The sequence below is a fragment of the Corythoichthys intestinalis genome, chromosome 15, assembly GCF_030265065.1.
Source record: "Corythoichthys intestinalis isolate RoL2023-P3 chromosome 15, ASM3026506v1, whole genome shotgun sequence".
NCBI classification, from domain to species: domain Eukaryota; kingdom Metazoa; phylum Chordata; class Actinopteri; order Syngnathiformes; family Syngnathidae; genus Corythoichthys; species Corythoichthys intestinalis.
Genome location: NC_080409.1, coordinates 35,407,112 through 35,430,572, shown reverse-complemented (window position 1 = coordinate 35,430,572; position 23,461 = coordinate 35,407,112). Strand labels below are relative to the sequence as shown.

The 23,461-nt window shown below is 36.5% G+C and overlaps 1 protein-coding gene across 1 annotated transcript; it reads left to right on the top strand.

The window, feature by feature from the left end:
- The first annotated feature begins 9,869 nt into the window (after positions 1–9,869).
- Positions 9,870–22,957, top strand: LOC130930799 (galectin-8-like). Its single transcript, XM_057858950.1, has 7 exons — positions 9,870–10,011; positions 10,153–10,199; positions 17,104–17,196; positions 17,283–17,375; positions 17,458–17,543; positions 17,612–17,783; positions 22,617–22,957. The coding sequence occupies exons 1-7, from the start codon at positions 9,960–9,962 to the stop codon at positions 22,764–22,766; spliced, it is 693 nt and encodes a 230-aa protein (XP_057714933.1). The 5' UTR covers positions 9,870–9,959; the 3' UTR covers positions 22,767–22,957.
- Positions 22,958–23,461: the final 504 nt, after the last annotated feature.

Below are 23,461 nucleotides of genomic sequence, written 5' to 3'. Positions count from 1 at the left end.
GGTCCACATTGTCGCGGACAGCAACGTGGCTGATGGCTACAAATCTGAGCAGTTCTTGAACGCGACACAAGCAATACCTTGCTCATTTGCACATGACCGCAACATTCTACCTACTCATTCTTTCCGACTGCAACTCCGCCCAACGACGTAAAAAAAAAAAAAAAAAAGAAAAGTGATATTGGATAAATTCTCGCTTTACACCTGACGATCTCTCATGGCACACTAGTGTGCCGCGGCACACTGGTTGAAAAACACTGGTCTAGAAAGACAATTTTGAGTAGTAATAAGAAAAACATTTGTCTGGGCATTCCTGGATACTAAGAGATGATTTAAAAAGTTTGTATTTCTTGTGTATGTTAATATAATTAGTGTTCAAATAATTACATTTAAATTTGCTAATAAAATTTAGACATTTATTCTGGAAGTTTTCAAAATGTGGCTTTAGTAGTTTTTTAAAACAAAGGGTACAATCGAATGGCATATCACCTGAACCAGGGGTGAAAGTGGGCCAGAACGGTCAGGAACGCAGTTCCAGTATAAGATTCAGGGCCGGAATGCTGTTCCTAAAATGCTTGGCTGCCACACATGCATTTCATTTCCAAGAAGAAAACAATCTACCAACATCAGATTTACATACACAAGTGTTAACAACGAGCATAATAAAGTGCTTGTGTAGCGTAATCCATTTCCACCAATATTTATTATTTATTTTATTCCACGGACGGTATGGAGGTTTCCCCAGCTGTTGCAGTTATCTGTGTCTGACGATGATGAGTCACGTCAATGTGCGAATGCACGCAGTAAAGCAGAACGCCTGGACTCAATTATCCGTTCAATTGGCTGACATACTGACATGTGATCAGCAGAGATGGTTAGCTCTGATTGGTTTAAATGTGCATGTTTTCTGAAACAGCAAAAAAAAAAAAAAAAAAATTTGAATTGAATTGATAAGACAAAAAAATGCAATGCAACATAAAATGGATCAAATGCTTAAGAGCTACGAAAGAGTAGAGGAGACTTATTTATCATATTTAGTTATTTTTACTCTGATGGGGAGGTTCAGATCATCTTAGCTGTCAATGTGCACTTTTGACTTATATTTGTTCATATATGTTAGGCTACTTATTCATTTCCTTATGATTTAAAAAAGTCAATGTTTGCGCGATCTTTAAAATGTACAGTGGGGCAAATAAGTAGTTAACCACTAATTTTGCAAGTTCTCCCACTTGAAAATATTAGAGAGGCCTGTAATTGTCAACATGGGTAAACCATAACCATGAGAGACAGAATGTGGGAAAAAAACAGAAAATCACATTGTTTGATTTTTACAGAATTTATTTGCAAATCATAGTGGAAAATAAGTATTTGGTCAATACCAAAAGTTTTTCGCAATACTTTTTTATGTACCCTTTGTTGGCAATAATGGAGGCCAAATGTTTTCTGTAACTCCTCACAAGCTTTTCACACACTGTTGCTGGTATTTTGGCGCATTCCTCCATGCAGATCTCCTCTAGAGCAGTGATGTTTTGGGGCTGTCATTGGGCAACACGGACTTTCAACTCCCTCCAGATTTTCTATGGGGTTGAGATCTGGAGACTGGCTAAGCCACTCCAGGACCTTGAAATGCTTCTTACGAAGCCACTCCTTTTTTTCCCTGGCTGTGTGTTTGGGATCATTGTCATGCTGAAAGACCAAGCCACGTCACATCTTCAATGCCCTTGCTGATGGAAGGAGATTTTCACTCAAAATCTCTCAATACATGGCCCCATTCATTCTTTCCTTTACACAGATCAGTCGTCCTGGTCCCTTTGCAAAAAAACAGCCCCAAAGCATGATGTCTCCACCCCCATGCTTCACAGTGGGTATGGTCCAATTCAGTATTCTTTTTCCTCCAAACACGAGAACCTGTGTTCCTACCAAAAAGTCCTATTTTGGTTTCATCTGACTAAAACACATTCTCCCAGTCATCTTCTGGATCATCCAAATGCTCTCTAGCGAACCGCAAACGGGGCTGGACGTGTACTTTCTTCAGCAGGGGGACATGTCTGGCAGTGTAGGATTTGAGTCCCTGGCGGCGCATTGTGTTACTTATAGTAGCCTTTGTTACTGTGGTCCCAGCTCTCTGTAGGTCATTCACTAGGTCCCCCAGTGTGTTTCTGGGATTTTTGGTCACCGTTCTTGTCATCATTTTGACGCCACGGGGTAAGGAGGGATTTGAAAGTCTGTGTTGCCCAACGACAGCCCCAAAATATCACTACTCTAGAGGAGATCTGCATGGAGGAATGGGCCAAAACACCAGCAACAGTGTGTGAAAAGCTTGTGAAGAGTTACAAAAAATGTTTGGCCTCTGTTATTGCCAACAAAGGGTACATAACAAAGTATTGAGATAAACTTTTGGTATCGACCAAATACTTTTTTCCACCATGATTTGCAAATAAATTCTTTAAAAATCAAGCAATTAGATTGTTTGTTTGTGTTTTTTTCCCACATTCTGTCTCTCATGGTTGAGGTTTACCCATGATGACAATTACAGGCCTCTCTAATATTTTCAAATGGGAGAACTTGCACAATTAGTGGTTGACTAAATACTTATTTGCCCCACTGAATTCCATTTCATTCTGCATAATATAAGTAATTTGTACTTATTTTTTCAAAATGTATGTTACTTTTATCTTTATTATTTAAAAAAAAAAAAGTAAATGTTTACATTAACTTCAATTTTAATATATATCCTATGTTCTTAAGTAGTTAAAATTGAGATTTGGCATTTAATATGTGTGGAAATGAGGGAAAATAAAAATTAGGAGATGGAGGTTGGGGTTATTGCTGTTTTTGTTAACTTTTATTTTGCAAATCATTGAAAAAATACAATTTTGAATGAAAATCAGTTTTTGTACGAGTTATAGAAATAACTGCTCAAACCGTTTTCTTTGCATTTCAGTAGTTTAAGAGGTTTGACCACCCCCACACCCCCCAAAAAAATGAAAGAAAAAAAATAATAAATACAATTTCTGGCTCCGTGGCGACCTTCACGTCGGGGAGTTCCGGCAAGAAATTCTGGCCACTTTCACTCCTGACCTGAACCAATACATATGCACAGAAAAAACCCACCTCTTTCAACCGAAAGACCCAAAAAAACTTAAATTCCCTTGTTTTCAGTGTAAATCTACTAGAAATAAGTGAAATTATCTGCCAGTGCTTCAAGTAAATTTCTCAGATTTCTTGAAATAAAAATTGCTATCTGTTTTAGATGTATGGGCCTAATAGGAACGAATGGTAATACTAAAAGTAAGGGGAAGAATCTGATGCATTTATCTGTTAACTAGCCTTTAAAACTGAAAACAAGATAAAAAAATTACTCAACTAGATTTAAGAAAAAATATCAGATTAAGACATTATACTGTTAAATTTGCAGTGTGAAAGTTATAGTGCTGCAACGATGAATCGATTAACTCGAGTATTCGATTAGAAAAAAAAGATTTGAATTAAATTTTGCTGCTTCGAGTATTCGTTTAATTAAAGTGGTATTGTAATGGTTTGTTTTGAAAGTGTTTGCATTTAGTTTTATTGATTTGGGTGGATACACAGCCCTCTAGTCTACCTCATTTCACATGGCTGAATCCATCTGCTTCCTGTTAAGACAAACAGAAGCATTTGTTTGAGCTAATGATTTTTTTGAACGCAATCCTATTTTACTTTAAAGGTATATTTAGCCATTTTTTTGTCGGAATATGTATCTGAGCAATTTGTTAAGAGCATTGTAAAAAAGCATTAGCATTTTATAGCATTTAAGCTAGTGGACTTTTGCTATGTTAGTTAGCCAATTGTTCTTTTGTTGTTTATAGATCCTCTTTTTCTTTTTTTTTTTTGTTATATACCGTGTGAGGCTCAGCTCAGGTATTTTAATTTTTTATGTTCCTTATCGGATTACTCGATTACTCGAACTAAATAGTTCATCGATTAATCGACTACTAAAATAATCGATAGCTGCAGCCCTAGAAAGTTAGTACACGTCAATACAGATTTATTTATCATTAATCATTTAGCCTATCAATTAATTAGGTTATTACTGGTGAGAAATGTAGCCCTGGCCGCCGTTCACCTAATCTGTTTGGGCTTATTAATGTACTGTCCCCAGCAAAAAGTGTACATGCAGTTTATGCTATTATATCGTCCCTACCAATATTGAGACCAAACCTACGCCCTTGGGTATACGTACTGTAAATGATGTTACAAAATTGTTGAGGTAATTATCGAGGTTTGATTGATTAAATATTTGCTTGATTGATTGATTGAATATTTGCTTGTGCTCATATATACCACAAATAATACATATTGCCATATTTTTCTCACTAATATAACCAGTAAATGATTATTGCTTGCTATACCAGGTTGTAGTATAATGCTTAAGTGTTACAAAGAGTAAAAGAGGGTCAGGATGACAACTGCCTTGCTTCATGGCCGCATCATTGCGTAACTAGACCTTCCGAGGCATCTTCAGCACCTGACGTCTGGACTTTCGTCTAGACCTTCGAGGACAATTTTCCATCCGAGGACATCTTCCATGGCCGCAGCGTTGCATAACTGAAGTGTCTGGGTCATTTTGACTGTTTACATGATTGTTTTGACTGTTTACATGATTGTTTACATGAGCTCTTGCTTACACACATGTATTTACTTAGTTCCACCTACATGCACACACATATCCAATCGAAAACCACATGGGTGTCTCCAGCTTGCTCTCCCCTCCCTCAGGGCGGCATCCATTTTTTTAGGACAAACCCCTAAATAAAATACCAAGGAGGATTTTTTTCTTGAGATCAATTTTGGTGACTGTCACTAGTCACTCTTTTGCTCTCCTTGGCCAAGAAAACTGAGTGTCTTCTCTCCTTATTTTTGGGTAATTTTACAATGTCTACCTAAGGATCTATTTTTGAACTTGACAAAAATGGTCATCGTATATTGCATTTTTATGTTATAGCTATGTATTTCTAATAATTGAGATTTAAATTATGTTTTTTAACAGTTTGACTGCTGAAGTCCTTTTGACGATTCAAGACCATATAAATAAACAACATTTCAAATAAATATCACATATATCGTGTGCACACATAGCAACTGGGTGGTGCTTAAGCACCTGTCCCTTTACCCTGCATCAGGGGTGTCCAAACTTTTTGCAAAGGGGGCCAGATTTGGTGTGGTAAAAATGTGGAGGGCTGACCTTGGCTGACGTCCTTTACGTAGAACAATATATTTAAGCAAATTTTAGCAAGCCATTCTGTGTGTCACATTTGCTTTATTATTTTTTTAAAAATTAATTTAGGGCTGTCAAAATTATCGCGTTAACGGGTGGTAATTAATTTCTTAAATGAATCATGTTAAAATATTTGACGCAATCAACGCACATGCCCCGCTCAAACAGATTAAAATGACAGCACAGTGTCATGTCTACTTGTTACTTGTGTTTTTTTGGTGTTTTGTCGCCCTCTGCTGGTGCTTGGGTGCGACTGATTTTATGGGTTTCAGCACCATGAGCATTGTGTAATTATTGACATCAACAATGGCGAGCTACTAGTTTATTTTTTGATTGAAAATTTTACAAATGTTATTAAAACGAAAACATTAAGAGGGGTTTTAATATAAGATTTCTATAACTTGTACTAACATTTATCTTTTAATAACTACAAGTCTTTCTATCCATGGATCGCTTTAACAGAATGTTAATGTTAATGCCATCTTGTTGATTTATTGTTGTAATAAACAAATGCAGTACTTATGTACAGTATGTTGAATGTATATATCCGTCTTGCGTCTTATCTTTCCATTCTAACAATAATTTACTGAAAAATATGGCATATTTTATAGATGGTTTGAATTGCGATTAATCACCATTAATTAATTTTTAAGCTGTGATTAACTCGATTAAAAATTTTAATCGTTTGACAGACCTAAATTAATTATTTCAACAATCTCGCCACTAGCCTATTTACTACTATTTCGTGGGATGGTAAAAAAAAAAACCAACTTGTGATCACTACGAAATCTGAGTGTCAAAAATTGTTAATCGATATTTTCTGCGTCCTATATGGTATACTGGGGGTGGGTTTCAATAAGTTTCGGCTTCTCCCGTCTGCCCTTTTCTTTTCGGGTTGAATTAATAGTAAACACATATAAATTCTGTATGTTTGTTCGAATTTGTCATGCCTGAAGGGAAAATAAATAAAAATAAATTAATTTTAAAAAAGTGATTTTTTAATGTTTTTTTTCCCCACATTCTGTCTCTCGTGGTTGAGGTTTACCCATGTTGACAATTACAGGCCTCTCTAATATTTTCAAGTGGGAGGACTTGCAGAATTAGTGGTTGACTAAATACTTATTTGCCCCACTGTTTGCACTGCAAAAACACACCTCCTTAAAACTAGTTAAATTCCCTAGTTTACAGTGTAAATCTACTAGAACATTGTTTTTCAACTGGTGGCACACTAGTGTGCCGTGAGAGATCGTCAGGTGTGCCACAAGAAATGATCCAATATTGCATTTTTGTTTTTGTTTTTTTTACATCGTCGGGTGGAGTTGCAGTAGGAAGGAAGCAGTAGGTAGAAGGTTTCGGTTGTGTGCAGATGAGCGAAGTATTTCTCGTGTCACATTCAAGAACTGCTCGGATTTCTAGCAATCAGCCACCTTGCTGTCCAAGACAATGTGGACACCAGCAAGTCTACTGTACATGTCCTTTCCATTTTATCCATATGTGACGACCGTCAACCCTCCTGTTTTATTCCAACACATTGTCAAGGACAGCAAGGTGGCTGATGGCTAGAAAACCAAGATCTTCTTGAATGCGACACGAGCAGCTATCCAACAGCGCCATGGTGCCAAGCAAGCTTAAACGTCATTTCCAAACAAAACACCCGTCGCTTCAAAACAAGTCGATGGATTATTTTGTTCGCCTTTGTGAAAACACAGACAAACAGGCTAATTTTTTTTTTAGAAAAACTACAAAGGTAAATGAGAAAGCCCTCAAGCCAGTTACCTTGTTACTGAACTTGTTGCTAAATGCAAAAAGTCCCACGCTGTGGCAGAGACATTAATACTATCTGCCTGAAAAACAATTATCTGCGAGATGCTCAGCCCCGATGCAGTTAAAGACATTGCTAAAATCCCCGTCTGATAATTCTGAGCTTTTCAAGCCTAACTGCTATTTTAAAAATAAATAAATAAAGACAGAGAGAAACTGAAAGCTGTTGAAGAAGAGCTTTGTGCGTGTGTTTCTTCAATTCCTGCCAGGATATCGGCTTTGTGTTCATCTAAACAGGTTTCACACTGAGTAAGTATAAATATCGGGAAATTATTTTATAAATACTAGGGCTGTCAAAATTATCGCGTTAACGGGCGGTAATTAATTTTTTAAATGAATCACGTTAAAATATTTGACGCAACTAACGCACATGCCCTGCTCAGACAGATTTAAATGACAGTACAGTGAAATGCCCACTTGTTAATTGTGTTTTATGGAGTTTTGCCACCCTCTGCTGGCGCTTGGGTGCGACTGATTTTATAGGCTTCAGCACCCACGAGCATTGTGTAAGTAATTATTGACATCAACAATGGTGGGCTACTAGTTTATTTTTTGATTGAAAATTTTACAAATTTTGTTAAAACGAAAACATTAAGAGGGGTTTTAACATTTATCTTTTAAGAACTACAAGTCTTTCTATCCATGGATTGCTTTAACAATTAAGAGGGGTTTTAATATCAAATTTCTATAACTTGTACTAGCATTTATCTTTTAAGAACTACAAGTCTTTCCATACATGGATCGCTTTAACAGAATGTTAATAATGTTAATGCCATCTTGTTGATTTATTGTTATAATAAACAAATAAAGTCCTTATGTACCGTATGTTGAATGTATATATCCATCTTGTGTCTTGTCTTTCCATTCCAACAATAATTTACAGAAAAATATGGCATATTTTATAGATGGTTTAAATTGCAATTAATTGCGATTAATTACGATTAATTAATTTTTAAGCTGTAATTAACTCGATTAAAATTTTTAATCGTTTGACAGCCTTTATAGTTACATATTCTGTATCGAAAGTAATTTTGAAACATTTTTGGTTTGTGGTGTGCCACGAGATTTTTTCTAATGTAAAAAAGTGCCGTGACTCAGAAAAGGTTGAAAAACACTGTACTAGAAATAGGTGAAATGATCTGCCAGTACTTCAAGTAAATTTTACTCAGATTGCTTGAAAATAGTCTTTAACACTCAAAACAAGAAGGAAAAAATTATTCGACTAGACTTAAGAAAAATTATCAGACTAAGACGTTATAAATTTGCAGTGTGAAAGTTAGTATAATACAGAGTTATTTTGCATTGATCATTTAGCCCAGGGGTCCCCAAACTACGGCCCGCGGGCCGGATACGGCCCGCCTCCACATTTGGTCCGGCCCCTTGAACCCCCCCCCCACCCCACCCAATTTTTTTTTTTTTGTCCTCAATTGTGTTATTTATTTCCTGGCTTTTTTTCTGTGAAGAACCCAGAGAGGGTTATTTGGTTATTATCGATTTAATTAATAGTGTTATTATTATATTATATTATATTATTAATAGTGTTATTATATTATATTATATTATATTATATTATATTATATTATATTATATTATAATTTATTATTAGGGCTGTCAAACAATTAAAATTTTTAATCGAGTTAATCACAGCTTAAAAATGAATTCATCGTCATTAATCGTAATTCAAACCATCTATAAAATATGCCATATTTTTCTGTAAATTATTGTTGGAATGGAAAGATAAGACAGAAGACGGATATATACATTCAACATACAGTACATTAGTACTGTATTTGTTTATTATAACAATAAATCAACAAGATAGCAATAACATTATTAACTGATAAAGCGATCCATGGATAGAAAGACTTGTAGTTCTTAAAAGATAAATGTTAGTACAAGTTATAGAAATTGTATATTAAAACCCCTCTTAATGTTTTCGTTTTAATAAAATTTGTAAAACTTTCAATCAAAAATAAACTAGTAGCTCGCCATTGTTGATGTCAATAATTACACAATGGTGCTGAAACCCATAAAATCAGTCGCACCCAAGCGCCAGCAGAGGGCGACAAAACACCCAAAAACACAAGTAACAAGTGCAGATGACACTGTGCTGTCATTTTAATCTGTTTGAGCGGGGCATGTGTGTTAAATGCGTCAAATATTTTAACGTGATTAATTTTTTAAAAATTAATTACCGCCCGTTAACACGATAATTTTGACAGCCCTATATATTATATTGTATTATATTGTTATTATTATTATTTTAATTTTATTTGCTTTTGTTCCGTCAAGAATCCAGAAAGGGTTATTTGATTGTGGCTTTCTGAAAAACAATAAATGTTTACATTTAGGCACTCCTGCAATCGTCACACCTTTTCTGTTGCAAACTGACCCCGGCCCCTCATCAGAGAAGGGAAAAGTTATGTGGCCCTCACAGGAAAAAGTTTGGGGACCCCTGATTTAGCCTATCAATTAAAAATTCCTATTTGTGACAAATGTAACTCTGACCCCGGTTCACCCAATCTGTGTGGTCTTGTTATTGTCCCATCCCCAGCAAAAAGTGTACATCCAGGCTATGTTGTTATATCTTCCCTACCAATATTAAGACAAAACCTATGCCCTTGGTTTCAGTACTTAACAGTTCAAATGGAAGGGACAAAAAAGTTTGCTTTGACATAAAGTGTGGCAACATCCATATTTTAGTTCATTTTTCAAGTTCTTGTTGCAGACAAAGGGTTAACTCGGGAATCTTCCGCTTTTATGGGTGTGCCTGTCCCGTTCTTGTGAGCGCGCACTTTTTTGCTATTGACTTCCAGTCGGTTGTTCTCCTGTGTAGACCATCATAATTCAAGGGTTATCCGAGGTGACTTCAAGTCCAAAGATCATGTCAAGACCGTTCCTCTTTTTTCTACTGTCAGCTGGACTTCTGAGTTGTGGTGGGATTTCTTCCTCTCATTTTATTTTTTGCCTAATATGCGTTCAAAAAATTGATTGTCATGTTTAGAAATTATATGTCTAGTTGAGGTTTAGTGGGGTGGACCTGAACTGAATTCTTGTCTTTTATTGATGTTTTCCAGTGAAGCCCGTTGTGTGCGCGGGGGCCAAGAAGTCAAAATCCCTCCAGGTGGGACAGTCCTCTACTCTTTTTTTTCCCCTTCTTTTTGTCAGACTGTAAAGTGTACGCTGACGTCAAGGGCGTAGGTTGCATAGGGACGGTAGGGACATAACAACATAACAACAACATAACTTTTCAGGATGCTCAAATTTTCCCCACCAACTTTTAAGCTACCTTTACTGCATCATATAATAACTTCAGATATATAGGAAATATGGATTGTCTTCCCATATTTTGTAAGGATAGAATTGATCCCACCATTATTAAGTTAATTATTAATTAATTATTTTCATTATGTTCAGACTTACATGTACACTTTTTCATTTGCTGAATGTGCCGGTCCATTTTTTTCCCCCTCCTTAATGCACATTTCATTGGCTATTGACTTGATTGCCCCCCCCCCTCGCCCTCACACACACACATTAGAGCTATTAGTGATTATAGAAGTTTTTTTTTTTTTCCCCAGCCAGCAGCAGCCACTATAAGAAATGTAAAAAGAGGGTCGGTAGATGGGCGTGCGGGTGGCCCAGTGGACCACCCTGTATTCGGGGGGGGGGGGACGAGGGCTCCTTTGCTGGGTAGCGGGAGGAGGGATGGGCTGCGCCCCCCCCCCCCCGGGGCCTGTGTCGGCGCTCGTCTGCGTGGCTGCTGCGTGCCCAGCAGTGCCCGCGTGCGGCTGGATGTTATTTGGCGCGCTCGGGCGGGGGGTCCCGGTGTCGGGATTGGTGACGGGGCGGCGTAGGGTCGGTCGCCAACGGGCTTACACTCACTAGGGATTCACACGATCACTGGGTTCTAAATCACAGAGATGATTTGTGTACACTCTACCCCTTTCTATCACTTAGCTTATAGACTCCCCCACTTCTCCCCCCTCTTTCCCTGGTCAACAGGGCCCCCACATGGTGTCAACCGGAAATACATTTAGCTGACGATAGCACCAACATATTAGTAGTTAGTGTAGTTAGGCGTTTAATGTATTTCTTCTTGTTGTTTGTGTTTCTTCCCTTTCTTCTCTTGTGTTTCTTTTCTTCTGTTCCCCCTTCCTGTTCGCTGTTTTGTCATAATAAATGAGGTATGTTGAATGATCACAAAGGGAGTATATCAGACTCTCAATGTGAAACATTAAAACTGTTCAGACTATCCGGGCACTTAGACTTCCATTCTCCGTGTCAAACAACTGAACAGGACAGGTTTAAAAAAAAAAAAAAAAAAAGAAATGTAAAAAGACGACAATGTTGTGGAAGTGGGGAACACACCACAAATTTTGCCACTGAATGTCGACCTGCATCAGAGTTAGCATAATATTAAACTGCGTGAACTTGCCAACCTGCAAAACTGGAGTAAGAAGCTGCTCAGAGAGAAGTGCCCTCCTGTATGTGTTTTCAAAAGTGTGAGAAATGTTGTGAACCGAGGTTTACCCCCATTTCCTCAATTTTATTTTTTATTTATGTGGTCTTAAATCAGCACACAGGAGCTTTCATTTTTTGTTGAGTTTGGCCTATTGTGAACAAAAGTGGTAGTATTTTACCTGAAGGACGGCCCCCTTTTTATTTATTTTTGTTATTCCCTGACAACGAAGTTTTTTCAGTTATATTTAATTTCTTTATTTAAACCAAAGTGGTCTTAAGACAAATGTTTATTTTTTGCATTCATATACAGTTAAGAGATGATTAACACGCTTGTATTTATTGTATATGTTAATATAAATTATGTTCAAATAATGTCATTTAAATTTGATCATAAAATCCTGACATTTTTTCTGGAACTTTTCAAAAGCTTGAAAGCAAAGGTTTGAATTGAACGGTGTAGGCTGAACCAATACACATAAAAGTTAGTATAAGTCAATACAGTTTTTTTTTTGTTTTTTTTTTGCATTGATCATTATTAAATATGTCCCGATCGATCGGCATCTCGATCGGGTCCGATCACGTCATTTTCAAAGTATCGGAATCAGCAAAAAAATATCGGACATGCCTTTTTTTAATATGTATATATATATTTTTTAATTTAAATCGTTTTCTAATTGTTTTTAACGTTACAGACAAAATGTCTTACACTAATTCGGAATAGTTTTGGCTTAAAGTAGGGCTATCATATTTATTGCGTTAACGGCGGTAATTAATTTTTTAAAATTAATCACGTTAAATAATTAACGCATGCGCTGCACGACCCACTCACGCATGTCGCGTTCAATCTATAAAGACGCCGTTTTACCTATAGATAGTGCTAAAAGGCAGCGTATAATGAGTAGAGAGAAATTTGACAGCCTTTAGAGCTATTTTTTTATGTGGCTAAAGCCTTACAATATCTCTCTCAGCAATTAAAAATAATGTGGGAGGCAATGTAGGGAAGAAAGGTAGTAATTGATAATTTTCTTAACACTCTATGTTCTTTCCCAACGCAGAGAAGATATATCAATTGGTGCCCCTACGCAGTCATGGTTGCACTTCCCATCATGCATTTGGGCAGAAGTTAAACGGCTGCAGTATCATTTACTGAAAGCTCAACAAATACACTAGATGGCAATATTTAGTCACAATATACAAAGTCACATTTATCCTTTAAGAATTACAAGTCTTTCTATCTGTGGATCCCTCTCACAGAAAGAATGTTAATAATGTAAATGCCATCTTGAGGATTTATTGTCATAATAAACAAATACAGTACTTATGTACTGTATGTTGAATGTATATATTCGTCCGAGTTGTATTCATTTTCTTCTTAATGCTTAATGATAATTGTAACAAAAATAATAACAAAACACAAGAAGCCGAGCGTTTTTGTGTCCCACCCCCATTTCACTCCAAAAATTCCATAGGAATGCAGTCACTTCCCTACAACAGCTGTACTAACCACGATACTGTACTGTCCGATCACGTCATTTTCAAAGTATCGGAATCGGCAAAAAAATATCGGCCATGCTTTTTTCATTATATTTTATATATATATATATATATATATATATATATATATATATATATTTTTTTTTATTATTATTAAATCGTTTTCTAATTGTATTTTACGTTACAGACAAAATGTCTTACACTCATCCAGAGTCTTTAGTTTTGGCTTAAAGTAGGGCTGTCAAATTTATCGTGTCAACTGCGGTAATAACATTAAAATATTTAACGCAATTAACGCATGCGCTGCACTACCCACTCACGCATTGTCGCGTGCAATCTATAATGGCACCGTATTACGCATACATTGAACTAAAAGGCAACGTACTTGAGTAGAGAGAACTTTGGCAGCCTTTGAAGCCTTTTTTTAATTGGCTAAAGCCTTACAATCCCTCTCTCAACAACCAGAAATATCGTGGGAAGCAATGTGGGGAAGAAAGGTATTAGTTAATCTTTTTCTTAACACCCTATTTTTTTCCCCAATGCTGAGAAGATATATCAATTGGTACCATTATGCACAGTCATGGTTGCACTTCCCATCATGCATTTGGGCAGAAGTTAAATGGCTGAATTATCATTTGCTGAAAGCTCATAAAAATCCACTAGATGGCAATATTTAGTCACAATATACAAAGTCACATTTGTCCTTTAAGAATTACAAGTCTTTCTATCCGTGGATCCCTCTCACAGAAAGAATGTTAATAATGTAAATGCCATCTTGAGGATTTATTGTCATAATAAACAAATATAGTATTTATGTACTGTATGTTGAATGCATATATTCGTCCGAGTTTTATTCATTTTTTTTTTTTATGCATTGCCAAAATGTATATGATCGGGAAAAATTATCGGGAATGATTGGAATTGAATGTATAATCCGAATTGCTCGCTTCTGTAATGTAACTAATGGATATAATGCACTTTGGTAAGCGTTCCCCCATACTTCGACACAATATGAAAAGTATAGGAGTACCAAAGTGCAGTATAAAATCCAAAGTGCATTTACATCAAGGTATTGTTTTGCTTTATTTATGATTGACAGACATTTGGAGATTTTGTTTTTCGTGTGTCTGATATGGGGTCTCCATGACAGCTTGTTATCAATTGTAACACCGAGAAATTTAGCTTCATTTACATTTTCAATTGGTAGACCTTCAATTATTATTTTCAACTCAGAATTAGCTATTTGATTACCAAATAATATTGCCTTTGTTTTCTTAAAATTTAGGGATAATTTATTTATATCCATTCACTTCTTTATGGCTTTTAGTTCCTTATTCACGGTAGTTACTAGCTCGCTATAATTATCACTACTATAGAATATGTTGGCGACGTCAGCAAATAAAATAAGTTTTAATGCATTGGATACGTGGAAGATATCGTTCATATACACAATGAAAAGTTTTGGTCCCAACACAGACCCTTGAGGGACACCACAGCGAATGTGAAGTGTGCCAAATATGTTCTCGTCCATCTTAACATATTGTACCCTTTCTGATAAATAGCTTTTCACCCAGTCCCAGTCCAGTTTTTAAGTTAAAAAACGTAAATATATAAAGAGAATCGTTTTTTTTTTTTTTTTTTTTTTTTTTTTTAAATAAATGACTATAATATCAATCATTAAAAACATACTTTTTTGTTCTGTGTATGTATGTTAAATAGGATTCACATTTATCAATTTAAAATAAAGATAAAAAAGTTTTTTTTTTAATTGAAAAATTGGAGGAGCACTCAAGAGAAAACCTATAATTAGTTAGCTTAAAAAAAGTAGGGTTGGACCATTTTTAGGTCAACAATCTTTTTAAACAAAAAAAATAACTCAAAATATGTCAATTTATCTGATAATGGATACGTTGTTGATCAGTCAATTAATCACGGCAGCCTTTTTGTACAGTAATGAGTTTAGAGACACTATCAAAGCCTTTTCCCAGTTCTTTTATATGGAATTTGTGGTTTAATACGTGAATTGTTGTGGCCGTGTTCAGTAAAGAACCTCTTGGAGAAGTGAATTTTCCATCTAGTGATGACAAAAACTTTCATTCTTGAGGCTTCATATGCACACAACCCCACCTGGTGGTCAAAACCTTGACAGTCATGACAAACGTTGTGGCACAGACTTCATAACCTATTTTTGACATGACACGGGAAACGGGGCCGATTTGTAGGGGGCCTATTTTCAAAAACTTCAAATTCAAATATTTTCCAAAACCAAAGCTGCTACCGACCTAAAACCAACACAGGCCAACACCTACCATAGGCATATATGAGTCTCCAATTAGCAGCAGTATCAAAAAATTCAAAGTCGTTCCCTAATAAAATCCTGATTATTTATTTTTTATATAAGAATAACAAAACTTAAAATGGCTATGACATTCTCAGATTTTACACTAGATGCACAAAATTCATCAAATGCAAAGATGATCACCTATATTTTCATGATCAATAGCAATATTTAACATACTGTATACAGTATATACTGTATTAAGTTTTTGCCCAAAATACCAACTTATTTTTCTTCACTCAAGTTTTATATCACAAAGTTAATACTTGAGGAAAGCATCCAGAATCAATATATCAATAGATTACTGATAAATTATATATACAATCACAACTTTGTATAAAATCGAATAGCCCTTTATTGTCATTATACAGTTGTACAATGAAATTGTGGAGCTTTTCCCTTTGCAGAGCATGATAAGTTAAAATCACAAAAGTGACTTGCAGGTATAAAATCTAAATAAATAAATATAAAAAGCGTATGAGATAGCCCTATGTTCAGGCAGTGCAAATAATCGGAGGGAAGTAGCTGCAGTTTGACAGTTAAGCTTTGAATATTGCAGGTGAATAAGTATTGCACATAGAATATTGCATATAAATGAATATTGGACTTTGCCTTGGAGCATTTCCCTTTGCAGTGCATGGTAAATTAAAATCTCAAAAGTGACTTGCAAGTATAAAATCTAAATAAACAAATATAAAATGCGTATTAGATAGCCCTATGTTCAAGCAGTGCAAAAAATCGGAGCAAAGTAGCAGCAGTTTAACAGTTAAGGCTTTGAATATTGCAGGTGAGTAAGTATTGCACATAGAATATTGCATATAAATGAATATTGGACAATGCCTTGGAGCATTTCCCTATGCAGTGAATGATAAGTTAAAATTGTGTGTGACTTGCAAGTATAAAATCTAAATAAATAAATATAAAATGCATAGGAGATAGCCCTTCTTTATAGATATGGACGTAAAACAGTCTTGATTCTTGGTTAAAAGCAAAAGAAAGCGTGCAGGTAGTATAATTTTACGTAAATTTTGCGAACGTGCGGCTCATCTTTAAGTTCACTGTGGTGCCGCCTTACCACAAGTCCAGAGCAAAGAGCTTTTTACATTGAAATTCTTGTGAATAAATGCTTAAATCCCTGAATTCTTTATAGATATGGACGTAAAACTGTATTTTCTTGGTTAAAAGCAAAAAAAAAGGGCAGTTTGAATTTACTTTACTTAAATCTGTCGAAGAATGATGCTAGTCTGTTAACTCTGTTATGATAAGGGGGCTGCCACAATGGCTTTTTCCGTTCAAAATTCTTGTGAATAAATGCTTAAATCACTGAATTCTTTATAGATATGGACATAAAACTCTCGATTCTTTGTTAAAAGAGCAAAAAAATTGGACAGTTATGCATCTATTTTACGTATATATGTCGCAGAATGACGCCAATACCGTAGCGGTTTCCATTCTCCCATTGATTTTTTTTCCACAACATTTCAAAATGCATGCATGGTACGAAAAATATATTTACCTTGAATCCTTGAACAAATCACTCCTGAGACAATCCTTCCTGTTTTTATGCGGTACAGCTTTTGTAGTTCTTCAAAAATCCAAGCTGAAATCCGACGTGTGTATGCCGTCTTAAGCTATTACTAAATGAAGCTCGGCCCCCTATGATAAGGCGTGACGCAAAGAATGACGAAGTGTCAGGTCAATAGATTATGAAGTCTATGGCTGTGGCTTTCAGATGGAGGCCGTAGGAACTGAAGAATTGGACTTCAAGGAGAAACTGGTGCTGGAAGCCTTCAACAAGATGGTGGTTTCAGGAAAGGTCAAGCTTGTGAGTGGTCGTTTCCAAGAGCACGAGGACTCGAAGACGCATGATTTCACGGTGGTATTCAAGGTGTCTCGTTTTCTTTCAATCAGCAAGTAGAACCTTGCGCGGACCCGGAGAATCTACCATCAGGTTCATATGACGACATCTTGGTCTATCGCAAGCTCAAAATGAAACCAACCAAGGTGAGTTCATTGGTGTTATTATTACCATTTATTCCGCACCATGTCAGTTCAGGGCCCGATCTGGATCATGGTTTAATTGTAGACCGGTCAGAGAGGAGAGGTGGTCGGAGGACTGAGAGTGGGTCGCAGCATCGTGGTCAGAGGGCGAGTCAACCAGGATCCGGAACGGTATTAGACAGCATCCCGGATGAATGAGGCGGTAACCATGGTGACATATTTGCTCTTTGTCGTTGCAGCATAACCGTCAACCTGGTGAGCGACAAGAGCGACACCGCGCTGCACCTGGGTCCTCGTTTCAATTCGCTTGGCTACGTCAACGTGATCGTGGCTAACTCCAGGCTGGCCGGCGTGTGGGGTACGGAGGAGTCGCATCGCCAGTTCCCCTTCGCGCCTGGACAATACTTTGAGGTCACATGAATCACTATGTCTTTCGATTTTATTATCTCCAGTACCACGAAATAAGTAGTCATACACTGTTTAAAAAAAAAACATTGGCTGAACTTGAAATTTTAAGTCAATCTAGTTCACATAATTTTTCTTTTGCCTGCAATTGATGATGGTGCTAGACGTCCAATCCATTTTGACTTCTGGTAGATTTTCGGTCGCTTTCTTTTAATTTTGGGGCATTTTCGAGTCACTTCCTTGTTTACTAATTGGCTACGATTGAAGTCTAGCGGCAATGGTAGAAAAACCTGATCATTCACACCCAGCCGTGAATGAATTGGACATTTATCGGCATCAATGGCATGCAATGAGTTAAATACTCTGGAGGTTGAGCAATCAATTTTAGAATGTTACTTGGGTTAAAACCAGTGTTTCTTTTATTTTCTAATAACATTTGATTAAACTATACATTTATTTATATTATATATTTTAAAAAATAAAATAAAAATTCAATAATGATCAACATAAGCTATCGATTATTTTAGTAGTTGATTAATCGAACTAGTTAGTTCAAATAATCGAGTAATCGCTAATCGGATAAGGAACATAAAAAAATTTAAATACCTGAGCTTCAAACAGTATAAAAAAAAAAAAAAAAGAGGATCTAAGTAAACAAAAGAACAATTGGCTAATTTACTGTACATAGCAAAAGTCCATTTGCTTAAATGCTATAAAATGCTAACATTTTTTTTTACAAAGCTCTTAACAAATGGTTCAAACACATATTCCCACAACCTCCCCCCCCCCACACCACCACAATAAGACGGCTAAATATACCTATAAACTAAATTACAAATGCATTAATAAAAACATTAGCTCAAACAAAAACTTAGCCTATGTTGGTCTTAACAGGGAGAAACTGGATTCAGACATGTGAAAGGAGTTATGTCATATTCACTGTCGCCACTAGAGGGAGGTGTATCCACCCAAATCAATAAAACTAAATGCAAAGACTTTCAAAACAAACCATTACAACTCCACTTTAATTAAACGAATACTCGAAGCTGCGAAATTTAAGTTGAATCTTTTTTCTAATCGAATTACTCGAGTTCATCGATTAATCCTTGCAGCACTAATATATTGTATATGTATATGGTGGAAAACACTCAGGTGACTTGAAATTCCGCTCTGAGACCCCCAATTTGGCCAAATTTCAAAATTGTCCTAGAGTATGTGCATGTGTAATACATCATTGGAAAGCTTAAAATCAAAATTTTCTGTGGGAAGAAATATTTTGACCAGGGTTAAAAATTGAAACAGCAAAACCCTAAGTGGAGGTGAGAGCATCAGAGAGCATTATTACGCCATGATTTTAACGAGGTATTATGGTGTACTTACCTCTTTTCGATCCAAAAACTTCATATAGCATCTATCACCAAGTGTCAAGGCACAGATGTGAATGGCCACAGCTGGATTTTTTGGGAGATTTTATGGGTGAAACATGGTAATATAACTAGGGTCACGATGCCGAAATGTCAGACATCAAGGAGTGGTCGAGATCTTCTTTTTCATATATTTACCCCTTTAATTTATTTTTTTCTTTGTTTGGATCGATTATTTATCGGGGAAAATGCGACAGTAACAAAAAAAAAATACAATAAAGCAATAGTTATGAGGTAGATATCCGTGACTTATTTACAAACACAATTTTTTTCATTGTGATGTAATTTGTTTAAAAGTTTAAAATGTGCGAGTGAATAATTTTTTTAAGTGTTTTTTTTAAACAAAATATTAGACATCAATTAATGACTCTAAGCTAAAAATGACAAGCCATTTTGAATAATAAATATAATTAATTACCTTCGTTTTATGGCTGGGTTAAAACCAAAGCAGTTGCGCGACGTCTGTAAACGGGGGTCTCCAGGGTAAAATGGACAAATTAAAAATAGTTTGTGGGCTTAATGCGCCATGAAACTGCTATGGCAGCATATAGACATATTGTTCTATCAAACACAACCGTTGTTTTGGCTTAAAATTCAGCAGTTTATTTTGAAGAAGGCTGCAAGAGCATATACTGCTTTTTCAGCCTTTTCTGTGTTTTCCGCCATATACGTATACACATAATTGCTAATGTCTCATTATTAATTACTAAAAATAAGTCACTTGGGTGATTCTCATGACGCTAACCTAAACTATGTCTTTGAAGATGTTCGGGATATAGTCACAAAAAACCTGAAAAATTCATTTTTACTTGAAAGATTGTTATGTCTATTATGTGGCCCAGTCCACAATTCTTCACCAAAACAGTATTTTGTATGGTTTTTAACGGATTTTATAGTCGTAAATTCATTACTGTAATGCTTCCATGAAACGCTTTGATCTCATTGTTTCACTAAAAAATATGAATTTGTTTAAAACTATATAGTTTAGCTGATATGATATAATGGTTTCTTACTATGTATAAAAAAAAAATAAGAAAAATCATGTGTCCAAGCGTGCAGGTTCATTACTGTTGGAATTTGCCTCCCCGGCCAAGCCGCACGGAAACAGCAGCAGCCTGTGCGCCAACCGGGAAGGCGGAAATTCCGCGCGTTCACCTCTTGTGTTAACCCTTTGTACTGACCCCATGTTCCAAAAGTTTGAAGAAGGCTCACTGAAAACAGGTTGACAATTTATTCGTCGACAATGGTCAAAAACAAGGCAAAAAAAACAGACGACGGAGGAACAAGTCTGGATCCAAAACAAGGCTACATAGAAAATAATTCTGAGCAGCGAAATCTGTGTTACCTCTAGAGGCGTGCAAAATTTCCGATTCTTAGATTATTCGCGATTCGGCCGTGGAAGATTCAAGAACGATTCATAAACATCCAAATTCCGATTATTGAATTATACCAGGTAAAAGCGGAACTAAAACACAGTCAGCGCGGTCTTCGGGACGCAGTGAGGAGCGGACCGAGATTAAATATCATGTTCAACTCATGCCGTTAGATAAAAAAACAATAACCATCTGACAGCGGCCGACAGCTGCTTCAAACAGTGCCCAGTTGCTAGTTGATACAAACATACGGCCACATACGGCTATGGGAGATATCAGATATATGTAGAACTAGATGCATAATATCAGACGAAGGCGCCATTCGATAATGTAAAGAGTCTAGATGCAAAATGACAGTCTTGCCGTTTAGTAGGTGCCGCGTTAGTAAATAGCCGCCATCTTAGAGCAGTAGACTTCTCTAGAAGGCTCTGTTGTAGCGAACCTAATGTACTTTTTATGTAAAATACTCTTAAATCGGCAAAATCCTGACTTCAATCTATCTTTAAATGATGAAGCAGTTTTAAAACTTTGATATGTCGAAAGCAGACAGAAGGGAAATTATGGAATAAATTTTAACAACTTTAACGGTTGATTCACATCATTAAATAAATTGAATGTAGTTTAAAGCTGCTGATACACAATGGGGATTTGAGTATTTTATTTACTGTTTTTTACTGTTAATTTGATACTGAAATATTGGTTTGGTTTAGCCTGAGAGGATTTTTGAACAATTTTGGAACTAATGTACAAAATATTAAAAGCTGGGGGATAGGGGGAGTATCAATAATCGATTTATAATCGAATCGGAGCCTCTGAATCGTAATCGTAATCGAATCGTTAGGTGCCCAAAGATTCCCACCTCTAGTTATCTCAGTGTCCAGTGTTTTTTAAGTCCGTGGTGGAGTAGGCTGGGCTGAAGGTGTGGCTGCGTGTTGTTTCGGGACCATTCCTCTGTGGCCGGTTTTGGGCGGTTAGGTTCGTCCGTGGATGGGACGTGGTTGCCACAGCGACCCACGCTGGTCTTGACGTCCCAAGCGCCCGCTATCAACTTTGTTATCCGGGCTGGTTCTACTTGTTTTGAGACAAAGCGCGCTGCTCTTTGTTCTTGCAGAACTGATTGCGAGAGTTTGGTGCGTCAATCTTGCTCGCGACGCACACGTTGGGCTTCTGTGAGAAGATGGCATTGTGTATCTATTCTGCTTTTCGTTAAACTATGGTGTGCTGTTTATTTTATATTAGGTGTGTTTAGAGTAGTTCAGTCCTACAGTAAATATGAGAAATGATACTATTCCCTGATCTATTATATTACGTGTGTTCGAGTAATGCAAACAGTTAGACGGTGCCTATGAGAAACGGTACCATTTTTCCATCTCCCCCTCAGGAGCCCCGATAAGGTGATTCACTTTACTGTGATCACGGGCATTGAGTGAAGTCTGCCTAAACTTTAGTTAGATGAATGTGTTAGACTAATGCAAACAATTATATGGTGTGTGCGAGAACGGTACCTATTCCCTTCATTATTTTTGAACTGTGTTCACGGTCCCGTCATAATCATGGCATTATTCTTTTTCTTTTTTTTCTAAATAATGTTATTCTGACCCATAATGCACCACAAAGAAGGCAAGGCAAAAGATGACTATATGGTAAGATTGTTTGCCCTTTTTTGAGATTGTTTACATATGCCTACTTCCCCACCATCGGTGATCATTACCATAAAATGGAATGTTACATGCTCTTAGACATGAATCAATTAGATAAAGTAAAATATAAATGAACTGCAAATAAAATGTTAGGGAGCTGTTGATGAAAAAAAAAAACTGAGTCATCATAGTACATATTAGCTTTGGTAAATGTCCTTCATTACTGTAAAGTATAGCCTTCATGAGAATCACCCACTCGCTCTATAAAAGGGTTAAAGGTCTGAATGAGTTAAATGAAAAAAAAAGAATTTGAATTATCTCAACCTTAAATTCTAAATTAGCATAATTAATAGGAAGTCTGAGCGGTCATGTTTCTCAACCGTGCTTTTTTTTGTTCTTCAGTTGGTCATCTTGTGTGAAACAGACTCTTTCAGCGTGACCGTCAACGGTCAACACCAACTGGACTACAACTACCGAGTGGTCGACCTAAAAAGCATCACGGCCGTGGATGTGCACGGCGACATGACGCTCATAGATGTCAGGATGAAGTGACATCGGAAGCCTGCCGGGATGATGGCATGCGCTCTACATATTTACTGCTGCCACCTGTTGTGTCACTTGATGTTCAATGACAAACACTATTCTGCACTCGGCTTTGTGCTCATTCTATTCATTAAACAGCATGAAGAATGACGCTCTGTATTTGATGACTTTTACACTGGTTTCTCAATTTTGGTTCAATAAACCGCAATAGAAAAGTATGTAGTCATTTATGTCTCTATTTTAGCGTAAGGGCAGGACGAATGTATTGTCCAAAAATAGGTCCATGATTTACGTATACACTACATGTCTATATTTACATATAGACATAGTGGGGGAAATAAGTATTTAGTCAACCACTAATTGTGCAAATTCTCCCACTTGAAAATATTAGAGAGGCCTGTAATTGTTAACATGGGTAAACTTCAACCATGAGAGACAGAATGTGAAAAAAAAAAAAAAAAAAAAGAAAATAACATTGTTTGATTTTTAAAGAATTTATTTGCAAATCATGGTGGAAAATAAGTATTTGGTCAACACCAAAAGTTCATCTCAATACTTTGTTATGTGCATTTTGTTGGCAATAACGGAGGCCAAAAGTTTTCTGTAACTCTTCACATGCTTTTCACACACTGTTGCTGGTATTTTGGCCCCTTCCTCCATGCAGAGCTCCTCTAGAGCAGTGATGTTTTGGGGCTGTCGTTGGG

Bases quoted from the DNA above. Each gene is read 5' to 3' on its own strand.
- LOC130930799 (XM_057858950.1), top strand. From the start codon at position 9,960: ATGTCAAGACCGTTCCTCTTTTTTCTACTGTCAGCTGGACTTCTGAGT. The intron at 17,197-17,282 runs GTGAGTGGTCGT...TCTTTCAATCAG, and splicing joins TTTCAGGAAAGGTCAAGCTT to CAAGTAGAACCTTGCGCGGA. The intron at 17,544-17,611 runs GTATTAGACAGC...TTGTCGTTGCAG, and splicing joins GTCAACCAGGATCCGGAACG to CATAACCGTCAACCTGGTGA.